The sequence below is a fragment of the Apus apus genome, chromosome 1 (assembly GCF_020740795.1).
Source record: "Apus apus isolate bApuApu2 chromosome 1, bApuApu2.pri.cur, whole genome shotgun sequence".
NCBI lineage: Eukaryota > Metazoa > Chordata > Aves > Apodiformes > Apodidae > Apus > Apus apus.
In genome coordinates, this window is record NC_067282.1 from 24,839,452 (window position 1) to 24,863,558 (window position 24,107).

Below are 24,107 nucleotides of genomic sequence, written 5' to 3' on the forward strand. Positions count from 1 at the left end.
AAACCAAAACAGAACATCATTTATACTGCTAAAAATAAAAGTAAGATAACTAAGCATTTTTAATGGCTCTTTGTAGAACTAATATAGTAATTGGGATATATATATTATAACCTTTAACAACACATAGATTTTTCCACTGAACTTCTAGTTCATTCACTTCACAAGTTAAACATGAAAGGAGCTGAAATAAATTCTCAGAGCACGTGTAAAGTTTCCAACCCTGACTTCTGAGCAGTTGCTTTTGTAACCTAAATAATATTATTGCAATGCATTTTTACATGATTGCAATCTATTTTTACATTAATGTTTTGTCAGGTAAAAAAACAACAATATGTCTACAGTAAAGCCAGATCAGCATGAAAGATGCCCTACTGAGGTCAAGGGGACTGGATATGAATATCTGACATGGCAATTCAACTCTTTAACAAGGACTTATCTCTTCTGTAGTTTTTTCTTGGTACAGTTAGCAATGTGATCATTTTACCACTACATGGTCCTTTTCATTCATAATACTGCCACTCAGTGATCCTGTTACACTTCCACATAGAGAACCCAGAGAAGAAGCCCATTTGTTCTCCTCTTCCCATTTGAAAATCAGAAATCTTGTGGACAAACACCCTTTGTGTCTAATGATGCTGACCACACGGTCCCTCTCATCCTTCCACAAACATTAACGGAAAACCATTTCTTCCCTGTAAGGAAAAGTGGATAAGGAAGTGTATGAAAGTTACCAATGAAAACAGACAGCCTTAATGCAAATGAAAATCCACTGTATACTGGTATCTTCCATCTACACAGACACCCCTACTGCACCAATATATAATTCATTTGGAGATCCTTCCTTCCCTCTTCAGTGACCTATTAATGATTCATTAAGAAGCTTTGAAAATAAGAGCAAACAGGTGTGGAAGACATTGCATTCAAGAACATTTTAGTACAGGTTTGCCCGATTGAAACTTGCAACTTTACTCTCTCTCAGATTATGAAAACCATGACAATGCCCTAAGGCTTCAAGTGACCGCTCACTCTCTAAGGCCAGATCACAGGCAGTTTCCATATCCATAAACAAGTCACAGCAGAAACCCAAGGCTGTAACCCAGGTTGAGGTAAGACTTGGGCATGCACAATTCCTCAGCTCCCTGGTGCATACACCAGCCATGAAGAAGGGTACACAGGATAGAAGGGAGTTGTGCCCTGCTACAGCTATTCCTGATCAGGATATCTGAGGTATCAGGTCTGCACCAGCTCCTAAAGTCAAGCACAGCCAATTTTAACATAATCCCTCTACTTTGAGAGACACAAATTACATCTTTATTTAAAATCTGAAGAGGCAGAAAAAGCATGTGTTCTGTGTTTATAAACAAGCATGATATGCAGAGTACTGCCTCAGGGAAGCTTTCATTGAGAACTGATCATGGTTTAGAAAATAGCAGAAGAGAGGATACATAGACATCTGTCCCATTGCTTTTGCACAGATACAATTAATTAAATCAGCATGTGGAGCCTTTTGGGTTGAATGAATAATATTTTGTCAGAGGGCTACAGCAGTAATGTAGGTACTACCTTAATTCTGGATACTTGGGTACATTGTAGACTTGTCTATACATGACAACTAGTGGGAACCTCCAACTACTAACAACTCTGGTCCAGCAAAGTAACTGACAAGTATTGTGCTGCCTTGGTACCAACAATATCTTAACTGCACAAGGTTATGATAACACAGCTAAACCACAACTAAATTCCCCAGCACATTCTTTCACCTTGCTTCAAAATCAAAGCTGTTTCTAGGTTTTGCAAATGACATAATGCCCGTGGCAAATTAAGAACAAGAAAAAAAGAGTCTTTGACAATGTGAATGTTTGTTACCAGTTGTGAAATATTTGGAAAAAGAAACAAACAAATAAAAAAGTTTAGCAAAAAAAGAAGAAAGATACACTTGTTTTTCCCCTCATGGATAAACCAATTTCCAGCATACTTAGCATTTTGGCAGACACAGAACAGTTGTATTCCACTTCAGAAAGTTGTACAAACACAACAACAACTGTAGCCAGGCTCTTCCACCCTATGACTCTACACACAAGGAATCAGTTGGGAGAAGGCTACTGGATAATGGCTATGCCAGATTCTCCCCAGCCATGCTCAGAAATCAGTTTCCTTAGTTCCTTACCCTCTGTTTCCGTAGGCTTCCTGGGCTGGTGGGAGATGGGCTTGGAGACTTCCCAGAGCGGGGAGTAGAAAGCTGGCTACCAGGGGTTCCATTCACTAAAAGGACAATAAATTGAAAAAATAAATGCAAGGCATTATTCAAAGGAAAAAAAAAAAAGCGCCAGTTAAGTAAATGTATTCCTTCTCATTCTTTGTAGAGCATACTTATTTGCTATTTTTTTATGTTCTAAGTACTAAGTAGTTCACAAAAGAACTGCTTCCTCAGAGTTTTGGCTTATTATACAGAGGGCAAGCAAATAATCAACAAACCTGAAATGGGTGTTTAGTCAATAGCAGAGAACACGATCATGTTTTCTCAAACTGTATTGCTCCTCTGCTCAAAAGTGATGGAAAGCAAGGTGCTTTGTTAACTTAAACAGTCACTTGTTATGTGTAAACCCATCCCATGTAGTAACAGCTTGAAGTGCTGTCCACCAAATTCCTTGCAAGGACAAATCAGCTGCTTGCTGTTCCGCACTCATTCGTTTGAAGAGATATTTGCAGTCCTATCTGACCCAAATACCACCTCAGTCTTAAAACAAAAGGGCTTTCTCGAGGCAAAGAAATTGGACATTAACACTTCAAGTCTGACTTACAGCAAAGCATCACTTTCTCAAATAAGTAAGTTCCTTCAGATCTGTCAGTGCCTATAATTTTAGAAGCATCTTTTGCATGCATGTGACATTATCCATTAAATTATCAAAACAATACCAGCAGAGGACAGAATTCTACTACAAAGTAATCAAACAAGAGGCTATCAATAATGTTGACGCTGAAGTACGATAGAACACTACAAAGCATGTATCACATCTATATGTAAACATTCTTAAACAAGCAACTGTTATATCACAGTCCATCTTTGTCAGTACCAGGAAAAGAAGGATCGACAAGCAGATTCCCAGACTCTGAATTTTAGGAGCATATTTAAATACTAGGATAGCAACAAGGCATTCGACTTACCTTCTATGAGTTCTAACATGGACAAAATCTTACTGTTTGACCTGCTAATAGCAAGCAGCAAAATTCCTGCTCTGTGCTAAGCCAAGCTGTAGCCAAACTGAGAAGCAATGGGATTAGTTAAGGATAGCTGGTGCTGCTCACAGAGAGAGCTGAATGCGATGCAGGATTCATAAGCAGAAGCCTTTTCTGCGTAAGGCTGACGTCTTCAGAGCAGCAGTGGGAGGTGCAGGTGCTGTCTTAGGGCTACATCAAAGGTGTCAATTAAGCATAATGCTGCTGCTTCACAACGCTGAGCCACCGCAACCCCCACTCGCTTTCCACGGAGCCCCAAAAGCCTAAGCAATTTCATATGCTGTGCACTGAATCATACTGAGGTGCCTTTGGGGGCAACATACCAAATGACTCATCTGAAAATCAAAATGACAATACCTCTTGTAAAACCATGGGTGACTGGCAATCTAGCAAATATTAATTCCTTTGGATAATACAGTAAGCATTTTAAAAAGATTTTTCTTACTTTTTACATACTACACTGTAGTTACTGGCTAACTCTGACCACACACATTATAAGGAAAAAACATTTACCTACCACATCACACACATTAATAAAACACATTCTAGGGTGCTATGAGTGATCAAATCTCAACATCACTTTGTGCAAGGCACTGTTCAAGGTAAAGGTGCAATATATTTGTATAAGTATAGGAACAACAAGACTCATTAACTGGATTTAAATAGGCTGCTTTTATAGAAAACCATTCCACTCATCTAGGCTTCAAATTCTCTTTGTGTAGAGGACTACGGTTTGCACATATCGACACGGATTCAAATGTTGTACTAAGTGTGTGTGCAGGAGCACATGCATATGGACACATTCATAGAATCATAGAATGTTTAAGGTTGGAAGGGACCTTTAAAAATCATCTAGTTCCAACCTTCCTTGTATGAGCAGAGACACCTACCACTAGACCAGGCTGCACAAAGTCTCATCCAACCTGGCCTTGAACACCTCCAGGGAGGGGGCTTCCACAACCTCCCTGGACAACCTATTCCAATGCTTTACTACCCTCATGGTGAAGAATTTCTTCCTGATGTCTAACCTGAATCTCCCCTCTCTCCATTTAAAACCATTACCCTTTGTCCTATCACTATCTTCCCTGATGAAGAGCCTCTCCCCAGCTTTCCTGTAGCTCCTTCAAGTACTGGAAGGCTGCTATAAGGTCTCCCCAGAGCCTTCTCTTCTCCAGGCTGAACAGCCCCAGCTCTCTCTGCCTGTCTTCATAGCAGAGATGCTCAAGCCCTTTGATCATCTTTGTGGCCCTTCTCTGGACTCTCTCCAACAGCTCCATGTCTTTCCTGTGATGAGGGCTCCAGAGCTGTATGCAGAACTCCAGGTGCAGTCTCACCACCTGGAGCTCACACATCTTTAACTGGAGTTCATACAGAATTCAGCAAAACACTCCATAGGTCTGGCTAATAATGACTAAAATTGAATTTATTATCAATACGCTGACATAATTTAGGAAATGAGGACATGAGGACATTAAAAATTAGCTTTTTGGTATCTTAAGCTTCTAAAGTTTTAGGCTTCTTATAGACAAATACAGTATTACTCAGAAACTAATACTAAACTATTACTATTCATATGGAGCTAGTCCTCAAGACTGCTCAGTAACAAGACTAGTAAGTGCTTGGTTTTCTCATTTAGTCAAAGAGATATTCTTCAGTCTTATGAGAAAATTTAAGATAACAGAAATACTTTAATAAACCTTATAGTACTTGGCACTGATTCTTGATCCTTGTAGACTGACTCCTTCTCCATAATTTTCAACAATAATTTTTCCCATAATTACTAGTGAATTTATACTGTCCTGAAGAAAAAGACTTGAGGCTACTAAGTGCAACCAGACAAATAGATGCAATGGTGTAATTGACTCTTGATGTTTTTCCCACATAGACGTACCATGTTGATGAGTACCTATTTGAGATTAAAAAAACAAAGTATTGTAAACTCTAAAAATTAATCACTTGCCACCACCAGAGTATCCAGAGCACTTAAGCTAAGCTCCAATGCTCTCCCTTTTGAAAAAGGAAAAATATGACAATTACGACAATTGCGCTTCTGTTGGTCATCTGTAATATGTAAAATCAAGAGCACCAATAATGGATGAAGGCCCTCAGGAGATTTAAGACGAGTATGCTCACCACTTTACCCATATCCAAATTACAAAGGTGCCTAAAAAGTACCTAAAAACACATACCTGGATTTTTGCAAGCACACAAGGACTCCTTATGGAGAGCTGTTTAGGAACCTCTAGAGATGACAGTTAGCACTGGGGATGAGATTCCTTTTACCAGTCTTTAGGAACCTACTGTGTAAGCTTCTACATATGAAGTAGTTTTCTAGGCCTCATTTGAACCAAGCTGCTGTCATAGTATTAGCGGTATAATTCCCAAGCCACCATCTAAAACAGAGCTGATGAACAATGTACTAGAAGCATCCACTGCAGTGTATACTTCTAAAACGAGGCAAGATTAATCCAAACTCACACACCTAGAGGTTTAGGATATGCTGGAGACAAAATAAAATTATCAAAGTTCTCCCCACCTACCAATTTTGGTGGCTTTTATTAAAAGTGCAGAACTCCATTAAATAAACTCTGATTACTGAAGGCCAAAGAGAGTTGACAGAAAAGTCAAACTTATACAGGGACTTGGGTGATGTGCGTCCTACTCCCAGCTCTCTAATAAGCATCTGCACAACATGAGACAAGTTATGTCATCTCTACCACTTCTTGTTTATGGATTGCTTGATTATGGATCGATTTCACCTCTGACCCTAGTTCCTTGAGAATCATTAATCTGAAACCGCAAATACAATTGAGATCAGGTGCTGTGTAGCGGGAAAGACTGGACTGATGCTGACCCCCTTCTTGAACTGCATTAACAATCACAACACCATTACATACACAGCTCATGATCAGATGACCCGGCAGCAAATATGTAAATAAAATCTATAATATTTAATAATAATGCAGTTGTGATAAGTACAGGAACTGAGTCTGAACTGCCTTAAAATCCATTCTAGGTGGAATGCACTCTGGTTGGAAACTACATTCCTGTCTAGTATCTGCAATGCATTTCTCACTAACTGATATCACCCATGTTCCTATAGGGAACCCTAATGTAGATAAAGACATATGAAATTGGTAAATGACTGTTGTGATTAATCATATTATTGAGTAAGACAAGAGTTTTCTAGTCACTTTTTATTCATAAAATGGCAGGGGTCAGAGACTCAGCTGCACACACAGCGCCCTCCTATCATCTCACGGAAAAGATTCATTCATTCAAAATTTCACAGGTGAAATACATATTAAAATGCTAAAAAAATATATGACTGTGGCTGCTCTGAGCAGATGTATGCAACTTCTTAGCTGTGAAGTCCTTTGCTTACTGTCCATTGTTGAGGATGCATGGCAGGACAAGAAACTGTCTTTCTATTCATTTTTCCAGCACCTGGCACACACATGAAGGTAGAAAACCCCACAAAATAGAACACTAAAGCTGGATACCATCATCTACTGAGATAAATGGAAAATAGGTTTTCTTATGAAGATTTTTATGAACTTGTGAAAATGCTGTAAATAAAAAGTACCTTGATAGCATACCAATACATATTTTCATAGGACACCTTTTTATTAAAAATAAAAAGTGAGAAAAGCTGAATTAAAATACCAAGTGTCAGTCCAAGAAGCTGCCAATGCCACTTCACTGTATTAAAATCATACTGTCCTATAAAACTGTATACTTATGTGCTTGTACTCAGTAAAACACATTGAGATTACTCTATGTGTTTACAAAAGTGGTTTGCCAAACACAAAAGTGTGTGTGAAGAGTAAAGCGAAGACTGAGGAAAAGGAATATTGCAGGCTTTTTCACAGACACAATTTATTCATGACTAGGATGGCAAAACCAAAAAAAATATTTACAGAAGACACAACATGTGTAGGTCATATTCAGGAACTGTTAGCTAGAGAATAGAGATGTGAGACCAGTACTTGACCTTGTCTCAATTACCCCTGTAGTTTGTCACTCTCCTTTCCAAAGCCACACTTCTGTCTCTAGTAGCTAGGGAACAAGCCATACCATGCCTTTTCATTCCTTCTGCTTTTGTATTTTACTTGTACACCCTTCCTCCTCTTTGTCTCCATTGTAAAGGAGAGAGCTTGTCCAGATTCACAATAAGCAATCATCCTCATTATCACTCCTCAGTAAAGACAATGCTTTGGAGATTCTACCTTAGCATGCAACTGGTTGAGAAAAATCCCAAATAACCAGTACTGCATTCATTTTAACTGGTGCTAAACTGTCCTTTTTACATTCAATCTTTGCTTGACTTTATGTCAAGAAGTTATGTAGATACAGAAAGAACATCTCTTTGCCATCAAAGACAAGGCTTAACAGACTCATACAGAGCTTTCACCTCATCAACAGGTCAACAGACTAGAAATATCAGCCGAAAGAATCGGCCTCAGGTCACGTTTACATTCCCATCCCAGCAGCCACCAATACCTGGTTCTCTGTAAATTGCAGCCCCTGTGGTAGCTGCAACATGTAACCCAAACATCAGAGCTCAGCAAGGACTGTAAAACCCCACACACTCAGCCCATGCTGGTCTCCGTGGGATGGCCACTATAATGGTAATTCTACCTCAACATGAAGTCAGCTACACCTTCACTATCAAGCTGCAGACATGTAGCTCTTGCATGCCCAATATCTCAGAAGACACGAGCCTTCCTTGAAAATGCAAATCCCTTGAATCCATGAGTATTTATTTTTGTAGCCTTGGAAGGAGGGTAAATGTCTCTTGCTTTCTTCTCTGCACTTCATCAAAGTATAGTTGATATCCATGGTGTAGGTTGCTAATTTAATGTAGTACCTAATCTAGAGAGCACCTACATGCATGTAAGATTTAATGAAAATCTATTTTTTGAGCTGTTTTCCCAATGGGAAAGACTAGGATTCTCAAATCAGCCCGTGCAAATGGAGTACAAACTCTGAGGATGTTTCTTATTTCAGCATTTAACTTTTTAATCCTTTAAGAAGGTAAGACTATTGAGCCTAACAAAATTTCTTTCTCTTACTAACTCTTGATTTTTTCAGCAAGCTATAAAATTATAAAAAAATTCTTTTATTATTATTATTAGTATTAAATACAAACACTGAAAAAAAAAAAAATAAAAGGAAGCCAGATCAAAATACAAATAATCTGGAAATCCCTGGGTCTATAGGATGACTCCATCACTCCCACGAGTTTGTACTCTTAGCATCAGGAAAGTTTTGCTTCAGCATATTTATTACAAAATCTGTCAGCTGAATTCCTATAATAGTGTGAATAAAAAACATGTCACCTTGCCAAAGACAGTATGATACATCATGTTCCTTCCTTTGGTGTTCAAAAGACCTTTTTGAGTCAGGTGGCTGAAGAAGGGTTGTTTCTGGATAACAGCCTAGGGATGAACTATTGAACTAAATTAAAGGATTTCTGCTTGAAGAGGAACAAATCTACCTCTTTCTTTCTAACTAGCTAAGAAAAGCACAAGCATCTGCTCTAGAGAAGCTTTTGGTGAGATCCAATTTCCATATCCTAAACCATCTTTTTCTTTAGGGAACATCTACAGTTTTGATCAAGTTTTAATTTGACATGTAGTTTCACAATTTCTCTTCCCAGGTCCAATTAAAAAAAAAAAACAACAACACACAGGTCTTGGTAATATGGCCTACTCTATCCATTCTTTACATATGCTCCCTTCATCATTCCAAAGAGGTACACATCAACCCAGTTACTATTGAAATAGACACTTGTTACACTAAATAACTGAAACTCCTAAATAACTCTTCTTAATACCAAACCTGAATACCTTTTGAATAAGATTTTAGTTTTGAATAAGATTTGAATAGGATAAGCTTTGAATAAGATTTCAGGCATCTGTAATATTTTGGATGATGGTTTGAGTGGAACAGGAGATAGGCTCAGAGGGAAGGAGATGTGAGAAGAAGACAATTTTGAAGTACTTTTATTGAGAATGAGTCCTGAAAATTACAGTTGGGATTTTAGAGGCTAAAACAGAGTTCAAGCGAATGCAGTATCTTTCCTTAACTTAATCTACCAAGTGTACAATAATTCCTGCTGTCTCATGTTGCTCTTGATTTTATCAAAAATAATTATAATGAAGAATTAAGTGCTGATTTCTTTGAATCTCTTACCTCTTCACCTGTGCTGAACTTACCACCATTGGTGTTAATTGGTAGCTGCACAGAAGCTGACAGCAACTGAATAGCCATCAGATATTAATAATTTTCAGTCACTAGCAATGGACTGATATCTGGTCTCACTGCAATTCAACATCTCTTTTATGATGTCCTTTCCCAAGTAATATTTGGTGCCAATGAAAAACATCAAAGTGTTTTACAGGCTCTAAGAAGGCATCAGAAAAATTAAATAGACGCAGGATTATCTATTGCACTTGAAACCAGATTTCAGCCCTTTGCCTGCCTGGGAGGTCACACTACCTTTCTCTGCTTCTCTTCTTTGCCTTGTTCCCTGCTTCTCTTCTCTGTTTAGACTGAAAGCATGACAATATCTCAAATGCATTTGCAAAAAAAGAGAAAGCAATCCTCCTGCAGTGAGATTTCTGTCTTGTGGTACTGTTTTGAAACACTGTCAGATGTAAGGAAAAAACTGAACAAAACATAATAATGGAGAAGTCAGCCCTTACCACAGATCTTCCCAGCTTGCACATATCCTTTTAAGAAGAAAGTATTCTGTGTTTTTATATAAAAATAGGATGCATCTGCTCTCAGGATCCAGGGAGGCTACCAGGAAAATATAAGCACGTTAAGCTTATGCTCTGTTAAGAAGAAAAAATGTAAGAAGCAAAGATGGAAGAAAAGTCACCACCCATAGAACAGCATACGTTCCTCTTAAATACATCAGGAAATGGTGTAAAAGCAGATGCAGCTTTTTTGCTCATTGTAAATTGTATATCACCCCAAAGCACTATTTGCTCAGAACAAGGGACTTACAGACTTCATTGCATTTATTAACATTTGGTTGAAGCCAAAGTTTGGCTTTACTCACTTACCACCTGAAATTCTGTGTCAAAGAAGGGAAACAGTTCTTGAGGCTGGTATGTAAGTGCTTAAACCAAAGCAGACTGTCTACATGTCCTAGCCTCATTCATACATCCTTTTCTCCAAGAATGGGGAAATGACCCAAAGACTATGTCTTCATTAACTCTAAATATGAAGAATCTTGATCAGCTATCCTGTGCTGCATGAGAACAAAAATAATGCTGAATACCTATGGGAGCATCTCTCTTATGAAGACGGGCTGAGGGAGTTGGGGTTGTTCAGCATGAAGAAGAGAAAACACCATGTTTCCAATATGTGAAAGGGGCCTATAAGAAGGCTGGGGAAGACCTGTTCAAAAGGGCATGTAACAATAAGACAAGGGGTAATGGTTTCAAGCTAGAGAAGGGTGGATGTAGGTTGGACATTAGGAAAAAGTTATTTAATATGAGGGTGGTGGATCACTGGAATGGGTTGCCTACAGAGATGATGGAGGCCCATCCCTGGAGATATTCAAGGTCAGGTGTGATGGGGCTCTGAGCAATCTGTTCTAGAGTGAGATGTCCCTGCTTACTGTAGGGGGGTTGGACTAGATGACCTTTAGACATCCCTTCCAACCCAAGACATTTTATGATTCTACATTAAAGACTGTATCACACTCTAGATGCATACAGGAGAGAATTATGGGTAACTCAAGCATATCTCTTCCTTTCAGGATTTTATCTGTTTTAACATCCAACTTTGAGATTTTTACATTTTTTTTAACATAGTCTTTGTCTATATAACTTTCTGGTTTTGCCCCATGTAGTCATCCATGTGTATTGTCTTGATATGGGCATGAACTGATGACCAAGACAGGTATCTGATTCTTTCACATAGCGAAAATGCTCAGACTTTTCAAAACGCAGCAAGAATCAAGTTTAGATTTAGATTCTATTTAATCTCAAGCACAATTTCAAGTTGAGTGGAGAATGGATTGAGAACAGCCCTGAGGAATAGGACTTGGGGGTGCTGGTTTATGAGAAGTTCAGGATTAGCTGGCAATGTGCACTTGCAGCCCAGAAAGCCAACCAGGTCCTGGGCTGCATCAAAAGAAGTGTGGCCAGCAGGTTAAGGGAGGTGATTTTCCCCCTCTACTCAGCATTCATGAAACCCCACCTGGATGAAGTACTGCGTCCAGTTCTGGAGCCCTCAACACAGGAAGCTCATGGAGCTCCTGGAGTAATTCCAGAGGAGGGCCATGAAGATGATAAGAGGGCTGGAGCTCCTCTCCTACAAAGACAGGCTGAGAGAGTTGGGGCTGTTTAGCCTGGAGAAGAGAAGGCTCTGAGGAGACCTTATAGAGGCCTTCCAGTACCTGAAGGGGCTCTACAGGAATGCTTTTTACACAGGCTTGTAGTGGTAGGACAAGGAGTGATGGTTTCAAACTGGAAGAGGAGAGATTGAGGTTAGATATTAGGAAGAAATTCTTTAGTGTGAGGGTTTTAAGACACTGGGACAGGCTGCCAGGGAAGTTGTGGATGTCCCATCCCTGGAAGTGTTCAAGGCTTTGAAAAACCTGATCTTAGGGGAAGGTGTCCCTGCCCATGCAGAGAGGTTGGAACTAGATGATCTTTCAGGTCCTTTCCAACCCAAACCATTCTATGATTTTATAATTCCGCTCTTCTTCTCTTGCTTAGCTTTCTCTCAAGGGCTCACTATCAGTACTGCTTTTCTGCCTGCCCTTTATCCCTACTTTTCTCAATTTTCTTTTTGATACAACTCTTCACAAAATTATACACCTTTCTTTTTTGAACGTGTACATATTGCCTTTGATCTGAGTAAAGAATCTCCTCTTTTTCTTGAGTATTTTTAATGTTTATCCCTAAATGAAAGAAAAATCCATTTAATGGTGATCTGAAAGCAGTTTGAAAAGCATAGAATAAAGTGTGTATTAGCAGTAATGACACGATAACAAAAGCATAACTTCTAGGTATGTACTAGTCATTTAGGAGACTCTCTAATACTGAGACATTTAATGTAAACAACATGGAAAAAACTATCTGCTCATCCAAGCACTAGATGGTAGCTTTTTTATTCTGCTGTTGTCACTGGTACATACCTCAAATAAATAGGCAGGATTTTTAGGTCTGCTGGATGACAGACTAGTTAAATCTGTACATATTGTCTGCATTTAATGAGAGAAACTTGGTTTTTTGTCTAACAATATCTGTAAGTTAGTGCTTGTTTTCTTTTTGTTTTTTTTTTCACTGCTGTTTTTTAATGCAGTGCCAAATACCAGATTGCGTATTTTTTAAATCTATTCATTGATTTGCTTTAGTTATACATGACCTAAAAACAATTCTTAAGGGCAAATGCTCACTTAGTACAATATTGCTTCCTTTTGTAACAGTAATATTGATGTATATACTCATCACAGAAACAAAGAATCGTTCTGATTGGAAAAGACCTTTAAAATCATGGAGTCCAAGCATTAACCTAACTCTACTGAGTCTGGTGCTAAACCATGTTTCTAAGCACCACATCCACATGTCTTTTAAACACCTCCAGGGATGGTGATTCAACCACTTCCCTGGACAGCCTATTTCAGTGTTTAACAACCCTTTCAGTGAAAAAGATTCTTCTAATATCCAGTCTAAACCTCCCTTGGCGCAACTTGAGTCCATTTCCTCTTGTCCTGCTGCTTGTTACTAGGGAGAAGAGACCAACCCCCACCTCACTACAACCTCCTTTCAGGTAGTGGTAGAGAGCAATAAAGTCTTCCCTCAGCCTCCTTTCTCCAGACTTAAAAAAAACTCAGTTCCTTCAGACGTTCCTCCTGAGACTTGTGCTCCAGACCCTTCACCACCTTCGTTGCTCTTCTCCATTCACCACAACTCTTTGGATCTGCCCACCCAGCCAGTTTTTTACCAAGAGAAGAGTACAGAAGTCTAGGCCATATATAGACATTTTTTCCAGGAGAATGCTGTGACAGTGTTGAAGGTTTTACTAAGTTTTAGGTAAACAACAACCACAGTCTTTCCCTCATCCACTAAGTGTGTCACCCTGTCATAGAGGGAGATAAGGTTTGTCAAGCAGATCCTGCCTTTCATGGAGCCATGCTGACTGGGCCTGATCACCTGGTTGTCCTGCACATTCTGCCTGATGGCACTCAAGATCATCTGCTCCATAAATGTTCCAGGCACTGAGGTCAGACTAACAGACCTGTAGTTCCCAGGATCCTCCTTCCAACCCTTCTTGTAGATGGTGGTCACATTTGCCCATCTCCAGTCAACCTGGACTTCCCTAGTTAGCCACATAAGGTTAGAAATAGGCTTCCTGTACTCTTCATGCAATTTGACTTCACTGTTTGCAGAAAGCAAACACAAGAGGCAGACAGCCAAATCAGATCCATTATCGCCACTGAAATTAAGCTGTATAGAAACATTTTCAATTGTTTACCCTTCTTAAGCTGTAACTAGTTACAGAATAGGATAGGATAGGATAGGATAGGATAGGATAGGATAGGATAGGATAGGATAGGATAGGATAGGATAGGATAGAACAGAACAGGATAAAATAGTTTCGTTGGAAGAGACCTACAATCATCATCTAGCTCAACTGCCTGACTACTTAAGGATTGACCAAAAGTTAAAGCATGTTATTAAGGACATCATCCAAATGCTTTTGAAGCAATGGCTTAGGGCTTGGGGAATTGACCTCCCTTCTAGGAAGTCTGTTTTGGTGTTTGACCACCCCTGTGGTAAAGAAATGCTTCCTGAATCATAGAATCATAGAATCTTAGGGGTTGGAAGGGACCTCGAAAGATCATCTAGTCCAACCCCCCCTGCTAGAGCAGGGTCACCTAGAGCACATCACACAAGAACGCATCCAGGTGGGTTTTGAATGTCTCCAGTGAAGGAGACTCCACAACCTCCCTGGGCAGCCTGTTCCAGTGCTCTGTCACTCTCACAGTAAAAAAATTTTTTCGTATATGATGTCCAGTCTAAACCTCCCCGGCACAGCTTTGAACCAGTCCCACAAATTGTATCACTGGATCCCAGAGAGAAGAGCTCAGCACCTCCCTCTCCACTTCCCCTACTCAGGAAGCTGCAGAGAGCAATGAAGTTGCCCCTCAGCCTCCTTTTCTCCAAACTAGACAAACCCAAATTCCTTAGCAACTTCTCATAGGACATTCCTTCCAGCCTGTTCACCAGCTTTGTTGCCCTCCTCAGGACACATGCAAGGACCTTCACCTGCTTCTTAAATTGTGGGGCCCAGAACTGCCCCACAGTGCTCAAGGTGAGGTAGCATCAACACTGAATATATTGGGATAATCATCTCTTTCGACTGGCTGGTCACGCTGTGTTTGATGCACTCCAGGATGTGGTTTGCCCTCCTGGCTGCCAGGGCACACAGCTGACTTGTTTTGAGCCTGCTGCTGATCAGCATCCTTCAGTCCCTCTCTGCAGGGCTGCTCTCTGCCACTACTCTCCCAACTGCTACTCCATTGTAGGTGCAGAATTCGGCACTTGGACTTGTTAAATTTCATCCCATTAATCACTGTCCTATGTTACCATCTATCTAGGTCCCTCTGCAAGGCCTCTTGTCCCTCAAGAGAGGCAACAACACCTCCCAGTATCATCAGCAAGCTTGCTAATGGTGCATTCAACTCCTGCATCCAGATCATTGCCAAATATATTGAACAGAACTGTCCCTGGTGACTGGTCACCAGCCAGATGTGGCCCCGTTCACTGCAATCCATTGAGCCCTGCCCAGCCAGTTCTTCTCCTAGGCTGCTATCAGTTGATAGACTGCTCTGTCAGCATCCTATGCACTGCTGTAGGGCTTTGTCCAATGTCTTTCTCTTAGAAAATCTTAATTACAGTGTCCAAATTATTATGCCAAATAGGCAAGGACATGGCCCATCTTTTGACAAACTAACATGTGCTTATTTCCTGTATACTTACTGTTTTTACATAAGGTATTTTTAGGATGGGTAAATCTTCCATTAGAACAGAACCATCCAAAATGGTTTGCATTTTTAATGTATCCACTACGCTGTTTCTTTTATTATTATAAATGTAATGGTACATTAATTACTGTTGAGGCATCTTGAAAACATTCCTTTTTTCATAATGTCTTGACCTTTTGTCAAGATAGTACTCTGCTCAGACCCTGTAAAACTGAGCTGCAGGAAACTGAGGTTTAGTCACCTACACTTCTGTATGTTTAAGTAAAAAAAGTACTATATCTCTCAGGACCAAACCCAACGAGATATCACACAGTCAACACAGCAAAAATATTGCTAGTCCCAAGGCAGAAACATTTCTTATGCATAGCAGGGCAGTTATTCCACATATAAATGAACATACACAGTTCAGTGTTCATAGCTGATGCTCCCAAATGAATATTAATTAGGAAAAAAAAACAGAAAGAGTCCATAACACAGACTAAACAGGGCCTCCCTTGCTAAAGATTCATTTAACTCTGCTCCACCTAGCTACAAAGAAAGCTACTTAATATATGTTTAAGAAAGAGCTCCTCTGCACTTGCTCCCCTGCTCCTAGCACAGGGGTTGGAATAAGGTCCCTTCCAACTTTAACCTTTCTATGATTCTATGATTGATTCTTCCCATTAACTCTTTGCAGTTTTCTCTATTTCAGCTGTTCTTGGGATGTGTAGGAGGCACGCTGTCACCCAGCCCTGCTACCCATGTCTATGCCTCTGCCTCTTATTGTGTCATTCCCACTTTCCTCCTTCCCTGAGTAAGGATACTTTTTTTCTCAGCTTAGTCTTCTTGTGAAAAATATGGTTTCAGCTGGTCCATGCCTCCCCTCCCAAGAGCACCTGGGTCATTCTGATCAACAGCTCCTCATAAAGACCTTGTGGTGCTGGATGCAGGTCTCAGTATGATGTTCACTTCTCTGTTGGCATAAGACCTACAGCTGAAGAATGAGGCGGCTTTCAGACAGCTCAAATGTTTACCTCTTCAAAATCCACATCCACAAGTGGTGCTGCAAATGCTGAACTAGATCTACTCAGTTGGCCCACACCAAGTATTATTTGTATTTTCAGGCAATGATACTGGCAAATCATCTAATGCACTTTTTAATGTATTTGTTTTCCTTGGGAAAAAGCTGCAGGGGGGCCCTAGTCATTGACTAGTTAGTGGGAGAAGCTACAAAGGCAGCCAAAGCAAGGTCCTCAGACGAAACTTCTTCACGCATTTTGCTGTGTCTTCTCCAGCCTGTACCACTGGCTTGTTAGGTCAACTCTGACTTATTTCTTCCTCAGCTATCTTTGCACCTCACATTCACATTTGTAATTGCATTCTTTGTCTGCCCTGCCCTCTTTTCCCCAATATCCTCATTTTCTTTATGCTGTTCTTTCCTCACTGCTGCCTCTTAACTCCCTCAGAAACAACACACAAAAAAACCCACTGTGAAATCAGCCTTTTGCAGACACAGATCCTACACTGTGTAATTTGGACTACTTTCTGCATTGTTCTCATTCAGTTCCTAGTACAAAGAATACCTCTTTTTGTCAGTCTTTAGGTACTGGCAACAAAGTCATGCATGGAAGAGAAAGTGAAATGAACTCTGGTAATGCCGGAGTATGATTTATAAAACACTGGAGAATCATTTTGTACTGGGAAGACACTTCATCTCAGATGCAACTGAGAAAACAAGTGAAATTTTATTATCAACTGTTTCATACATACCAGGTTTTTCCACAGAAACGTAGAATTTAAAACATATTGTCAATTTTATTGAAAGAGATTGGTTGCTGTAAAGAAAGATCTCTTGCTTTACCTGAACTGGTAGAAGCAGGAGACTTGCTGCGTCGGGATGGGCCCGGGCTCTTGGTGGTGCTCCTGCGTGAAGTCGAAGCTATTTTGGTATAGGAAGTGGATTTCACCACCCGACATTCTAAAAGACAAAGAAACTGCATAAGTTAGCAATTAAGAAAGCCAGCAAGATTCTGTAACAGAAAGAGCACTGAAAAGCACAAACATTTAGCCCACGCATGTTTTCATTCATCTTGAGGAGTTTTATGGGAAAATATAAAATCTGTATAAATGGCTCCATTAAAATCCAAGTACAGTATGTACCACATCCCAGACAAAAAACTGCTGCAGTAATCCAGGCTTTTAGATACCATGGTTACTTCAGGTACTTAGGACAGTTTAATTTAACAGTGCTGAAACTATACATAAAATTCATTTGCTTTTGAAGATTTCAGCACAAGTAATGCAGTGGTGTTTTTGTAAACAATCCAAATGCAATCTAAGCATTTTTGTCAACCTAGGCAGTCTCCCGCAGAAGAACCAGAAGGCTGCTTTTATGTATCAAAATGCTAAGACTGTACAAGATGACGCAGGTGTCTGTCACTCATGAAAGGTTTGAAGAAAGTGAAGCAGGTTTGTTGCTCCTGCTTAATCCTCTGGTGAGCAACAGCCCACATTGTATATAGCACATGCAATTCATTGCGGGTTGAGGGAAATGGCACTACTTGCTCATAAGAGAGATCAGTAAAATCAATGAAGAGGCGAAATTACCCTCCCACTTGAGAACACTGCAAGATGTTCAGGTTAGAGTTTATATACACCCACACAGCTCTGTAGGCATTCTTGCATTACAGCTGCAAAATGGTTCTTGGCCTGAGGATGAAAGAACTTAGTGTGCATGATGCTGATGTCTTGCACTCATAATGGATACTAAATTAATCACCAGACATGTTATACAGTCAGGAAAAAAATTTATTTCCACTTCTAAGCCAATATACAATCAGGAGCCTGCAGCAACGCTTACACTGTCTTCACCTGATGTCAGTATACTTCACTTGTTTAAAAATGTATCTGTAAACATTTAGTTGTGTATCAAGCCTGTTCCCCATTTTCTTCCCATGGTTAAGGTTCTTTTAACATAGGTTAAGAGAAATAAACAAGAAGTTTTTCTCCCTATTCAGAAAATACCATGTACAAGCCTGCACATTATTTAGTCTTCACAGATGATCAATGGAGCCTGTAACATAGTTTAGACAGATTAGAGAACAAAGAAATAAAATTAAGCATAACTAATTAACTTAAACATATCCACCAGAGAATGATGGCATGAAGCGTATTTCTCTTGGCTGCCCTAACTGTTTGTCTTTCATCAAACTGTTGAAGGAAATGGAAGTAAGAACCAATGCATTACTGCACATCCAGCACAGTTGAGAGGACTAGAGAAATGCTGTGGTCTTCCCAAAGCTTTTCTTCTCAAACTCTCCCACCTTCCTAATGCCCAATAGTAGCTAATTTCTTTCTGTTGACATTTTATATGATTCATTGATGACTACTCTCATTTTACACTGAACGATGAGTGGAAACGGAGAAAAACATTTACTCTGTTTTAAGAGGAAATTATCAACTGACAACAGGAGGAATCAGACAAAAGCTTTCAATTAGGTTCCACTAGGTAACTACAGCAGGAACCTTTCATTGATGTATTGGCACAAACTGCTCCAGAAACCAACTAAACATGTCAAATAAAATCAATTATTTACTTCTCTTGTACACAAAGACTTAAAATGACCAAACACCTCACAGTCAACTTGTTTGATCTTTTAAAACTATGATGTAATCCCAGTGTGGGTCCCATTAGCAAGAATCAGCCAAAAAGGGAACCGAATATTCTAATGATCAACACAGAAGAAGTCCCAATCAAGCTATCACCATTAGACTATAGTCATTTGCTTAGCAGAAATACTTAAGATCCTATGAAGAAAACAGCCAGCCACTTTCTTAAATATACTTTAATGTGTAAAGTGTCATGTTTCCAACATGTAAAGTAAATATTATCTACAACCCTCTCTTGCAATTCATGATACGCACTAAACCTTAACTCTGATCTTATTACAAGAATTAATATTTATTCAAATTCTCTGAATATCTTATAAATACTCAGAGTTAGAATGAGGTTACAGATAAGATTCTGCATTTGAATGTGTATTTATCCTCACAGTAACACTGTGAAAGGACCCAGCATAAAGTGGTACAAAAGGAATGAGGAGGCAACTAAATGCATGTCCAGGTTCTCTCTCTGTGCTATTGATAAATGCTGTCTAGGACAATATTCAAGAGAGCTCTTATATCATTCCACCAAACATGTTCAGAAATGAGGAGAAAATAATTAATAAAAGGTTATTCTTCTTCATCTGGAGTTTGTTACACATGGGCAAGGACAGTGTGAGTGACCCGAACTGCAGAGGCTAATTGCAACTTGTCACCATTTCACTTCTCTGCCAGCAAAAAGTTCTCCTGCTCACATGCTATGGAAGGGTACTACCATTTCTGTGCAAGAGGGAGGCTGGCAGCTGACTGCATTTGACCACCCCTCACTACTGACGGTCTCATTAGAAAGGATTATGTTAAGAGTGGTCTGTAGATTGTCCTAATGGGCTACATAGACACCAAAAACTTTCTGCAGGGCTGCTCTCTATCATATAGTCCCCCAGCCTGTCTTGATAGTAAGGATTGCCCCAGCCCAGGTGCAGGACCTTGCACTTGGCTTTGTTGAACTTCATGAGGTTCACAGTGGCCTACTTCTCCAGCTTGTCCAGGTCCCTCTGGATAACATCCAGTCCATCTGGTGTGTTGAGCACCAGTGACAGCTGACAAGCACCAGTCAGCTGACACCAGTCAGCTTGGTGTCATCTGCAAACTTGCTGAGGGTGCCCTTGATCCCACTGTTTGTATCATTCATGTAGATATTAAACAGCACTGGTCCCAGTACAGATCCCTGAGGGACACTGCTTGTCATTGGTCTCCACAGGAACATCAAGCTGTTGACCACCACCCTCTGGATGTGACTTTCCAGCCAATTCCTTATCCACTGAACAGTCAGTCCACCCACCAAATCAATATCTTTCCAACTTAGAGAGAAGGATATTGTGGGGGACAGTGCAGAAGTCCAGATAGATGACATCCACTCCTTTTCTCTTGTCCACTGATGTAGTCACTCCATTGTAGAAAGCTACTAGGTTGATTAGGCAGGACTTATCCTGCTTGAGCAGGTGACTTGGACCAGATGACCTCCAGAGGCCCCCTTCAACTTCAATCATTCTGAGATTCTGTTATTCCCAGGGCTTTATCCAGTTGTTTCTGGAAAATGCCCAAGGATGGACACTGCACAGCCTTCTTGGGCAAACCCATTCCAGTTCCTGACTGCCATCACAGTGAAAATGATTTTTTTTATATTTTCAGTGTGAACCTCTTGTTTCAATTTATATCTATCACTTATCATTGTCTTACCATGCATCACTGGAAGGAGCCTGACTCCATCATTCTGATGGAGTAAAGATGCTGCCTCATCGGCACTGGGGCCATCTCTTTTTCCAGGCTGAACCACCCCAGTTCTATCAGCCTCTCCTCACTGGGCAAGTGCTCCAGCTCCCCACCATCATGATGGTCCTCCTCTAACTGCCTCCAATATAAAGCTGCATTCCTTGAACTGGAGGACTTCAAACTGGACACAGTATTGCAGATGTGGCCTCACGTGTGCTGAATAGAAGAGACTAATTACTTCCCTGATTTTACGGAAGTCCGCTCCTCTTCATACAGCCCTGGATGCTGTTAGCATCCTTGGCTGACAGGACAGCTTTCTCTTCTCTTTAGTCTGTGTCACAGCAGTTTTCTCTCTTTCCCTATTTTTCTGTTTCTACAAAACCTTTTGAGCTCAGTAATTAACTTCTTTGGCATACTTTTCTATTTCCTCTCAAGAATAATTCACTGGTCACAAAGATTTAAGAGGTCATACTTTAAATGAGCATATATTCTCTCTGCTGAAATACCACTGTGAACCCTAAGGTAAATTTTGTCAAGTGCCATGTTTACAAGTTTATTATTCATAAATGACATTGGCATATGGATGGCCTGTGGAGCACCATGTGGGCAAGCATTCAGTGCTGCACACACCAGGGTCTGGCAACTCATGTCTTCAAAGACTGTGGCAAGACTAGAACAGAGTCTAAAAGGATTTTCAGTCAGGTGGAATGTAACCAAGCTGATTGTTGTAAATAGGTCCCGGCTTCCATGAACAGTTTATGTATGCAATTCTGTTGTCACATTTAGTTTGGAAAATAAAATGTTACAGCAGGCAAAGATCCTACTCAGTAACTACACAACCACTGCTTGTCTCCTCTAAGACATTACCATAATTTGCCTGTTGCTGTAGGAGAATTATGTGTACATAAAGAGGCAGGGAAAACAAAACAAAAATGTGTGTGTTTTTAAAACTGTATTCTCTACACAAAATCTGTACTAGTAAGGAAATAAACACATATCTTCTCTTCATCAACGGTATTCTCATACAACAGGTCATTGGTAAGCCATGAAATAAAAGACCATTTTCCCCCTGATTTTCCTTTGATGCTGAAACTATATCAGAAATAGATTTGAACTCCTGATAGAACAGAGTTCTACTGCCCTTCTCACTTATGTGGGCAGGTTTAGCCAAGAAGAAACACCAAGTGTTTCCATAGTAAGTTTGGTGAGGAAAGAAATGTATCACAAAGCCCCAGTCCTTCCTCTCACCATTGACTGACTAAGATTAAAGGAACAAAATTATGATACCCATGGTAACATGAAGCAAAAGGTCACCTTTAAGGTTTGATCACAGGCTTTATTGCTTTCTAACTCAGTATATCACATAAATAAGAAAGTTCTTCCAGACAAAACATCTTGCAGTAAGTTGTTCTGTTGTATAACTACAGACAGAACTACAAAGTAGAAGAGAGGACAAACTATCAGCAGCGAGACTAAAAATCTAACACTGCAATCCCTTTATAGCATGGATTATTACCACAGAGGTCTGAGGCATTTAATGGACATTAACAACAATAAGGAGGAAAAACAAGCAAACAAACAAACAAAACACCCAACAACAAAACAAACAAACAAAACAAACAAACAAAAAAAAGAAAATAAAAGAGGAAATATCCCAAGGCTATGATTCAACATCATTGAAATATTGCAGGGATAAGATAAGGAACACAAAGTTCATGACAATGCAGTGTTGTCCCTGAGCAGTAGGAACTGGTACAACTAGAAGGAACCCAAATATATTTTCTTGTGAGCTCTTGATTCTTCCAGTTGTCAAATTGATAAAATGTAAGCATGAAGTAATTAAGGGATGCAAACATGCAGAATCATAATGACTCCAGTCTCTAGCTCTGTGATGTTCCATTTCCAAAATGTTCCATTAGTTTCTATGCTCATTAGATTTTACAATAGCAAAAAAGCAGCAGAGAGTAACTAATCTACAATAAATGTGTCATAAAATGAACACATTCAGTGTGTTTCTAGAGGAGATTGAAAAGTTGCTTAAATTACCAGGAGATCAAAAAGGCTTACTTGTCCTCTATGATACTCAGAAGTTGACTGTATGGCTGTAAGGTCTTCATGAGTCCTTTCTGGGCTAAAATATCACTCTGCTGTCCTGCTTTTTTTTTTTTTTTTTTTCTTTTTTTTTGAGGTCTGTGTGTAGGGGATAGATACTGATTTTCTTCTGTACCCCTGCCAATCTGTTTCTCTAAGATGAGAACATTCAACTTGGTTCCAGCAACAGCTGTATCCTACAGATAAGCAAGGAGGGAGGATCAAGGATGTCTGTAGTTGTTGGTAAGCGACTTTACGGTAAGCTTTAGGCTGGTACCTTTAACTACTGCTTAAAGATATTAGCCACACTAGCACTGTCCTCAGTCCAATCAGTAGATCACCACAAATGCAGCACTGCTTTTAGTTTTTAATGTAGAGAAGAATTTGCTCCATGTTGCTAATTCTTAATGCAGCTAATAAGATTTTACTTTTCAGTTGCATTCATGCCTTCAGTTAAAACCAGCAATTTTCTGTCCACAGAACTAAGTTTCACTCTCCTCAGCAAAACTGAAATGGTACCATCTTGTCTAATGGCATCAATGCACTGCAGTTTGCCCAACACTCCTGATTAATCTGTGGCAGCTGTGACTTGTAATTACAACATATTCAATAGGGTAACTACTGCACAGTGTCCAGAAATGAACAGGATATAGTGTTTCACAGAGGTTTAGGTAGTTTCAAATTTTCTGTCATCACAGCTGCGCCTACTTCAATTTTGTTCTGTGTGTCTTCTCATTCAGTGTGTTCCTGATGCAGATGGACACTGATGCATGTGTAGAATACAAAATCCTAAAGTTTTCTCCCATGGTCTAAGCTACCTGTCACTGAAAATGCATGTTTTATTGAGACATCTCCTGATTTGATTTTTCATGATAAAGACTAGGAATACTGTTTATTTCAACTCTGTGCGAAATATTTGTGGTTGCAAAAATCTAATCTACTTTTTTTTTTTTTTTTTCTTTCTGTGGAGAAATGTGCTTTGACTGTGATATAAAATATAGAAAAAGTTACATTTTCTTTCATGTGAAAAATCTTTCTCCAATTCTGAAATGGATAAGTATTTACTGGCAAGGCAAAAGCTACATACAACAAAATAAGAACTATTAGAGCCATCTATGTCTTATTGAAAACCCATAAAGTAAAGAATCTTGCAAGCTTTCAGGAACCCAAATAGCTTCACCCAACCTAAAATGCTTTCAGATGTATGTACTACTCCAAAAATGCTTTGTAAGTTAGAAATAAGGAAGGTATTAGTGAATTCATGTATTTTCACTAATATCCCATTCTTCTCTAATGAGTCTTCTCTGAGGATTCAAAGTCTGTATTTGTTCCTAAATTAGGTTAAGTTGTCCAGAATTTTTTTCTAAAAAGGCAGGTTTTATGTGTAATCAAAATGTTGCTTCAAGTA

The 24,107-nt window shown here is 39.6% G+C and overlaps 1 protein-coding gene across 3 annotated transcripts in view; it reads right to left on the reverse strand.

Annotated features, from left to right (window-relative positions):
• DCLK1 (doublecortin like kinase 1) overlaps positions 1-24,107 on the reverse strand; it is a 239,713-nt gene that overhangs the window by 60,802 nt on the left and 154,804 nt on the right. For 2 of the 3 annotated variants that reach the window (XM_051608524.1, XM_051608526.1), the window contains exons 5-6: positions 17,094-17,210; positions 2,168-2,262 (exon numbers count right to left, since the gene is read on the reverse strand). In XM_051608524.1, the coding sequence (XP_051464484.1) occupies positions 2,168-2,262; positions 17,094-17,210 (212 nt within the window). Of the gene's footprint in view, positions 1-2,167; positions 2,263-3,165; positions 3,407-17,093; positions 17,211-24,107 lie in introns of those variants that run through there. The other variant, XM_051608525.1, reaches the window with a different exon arrangement.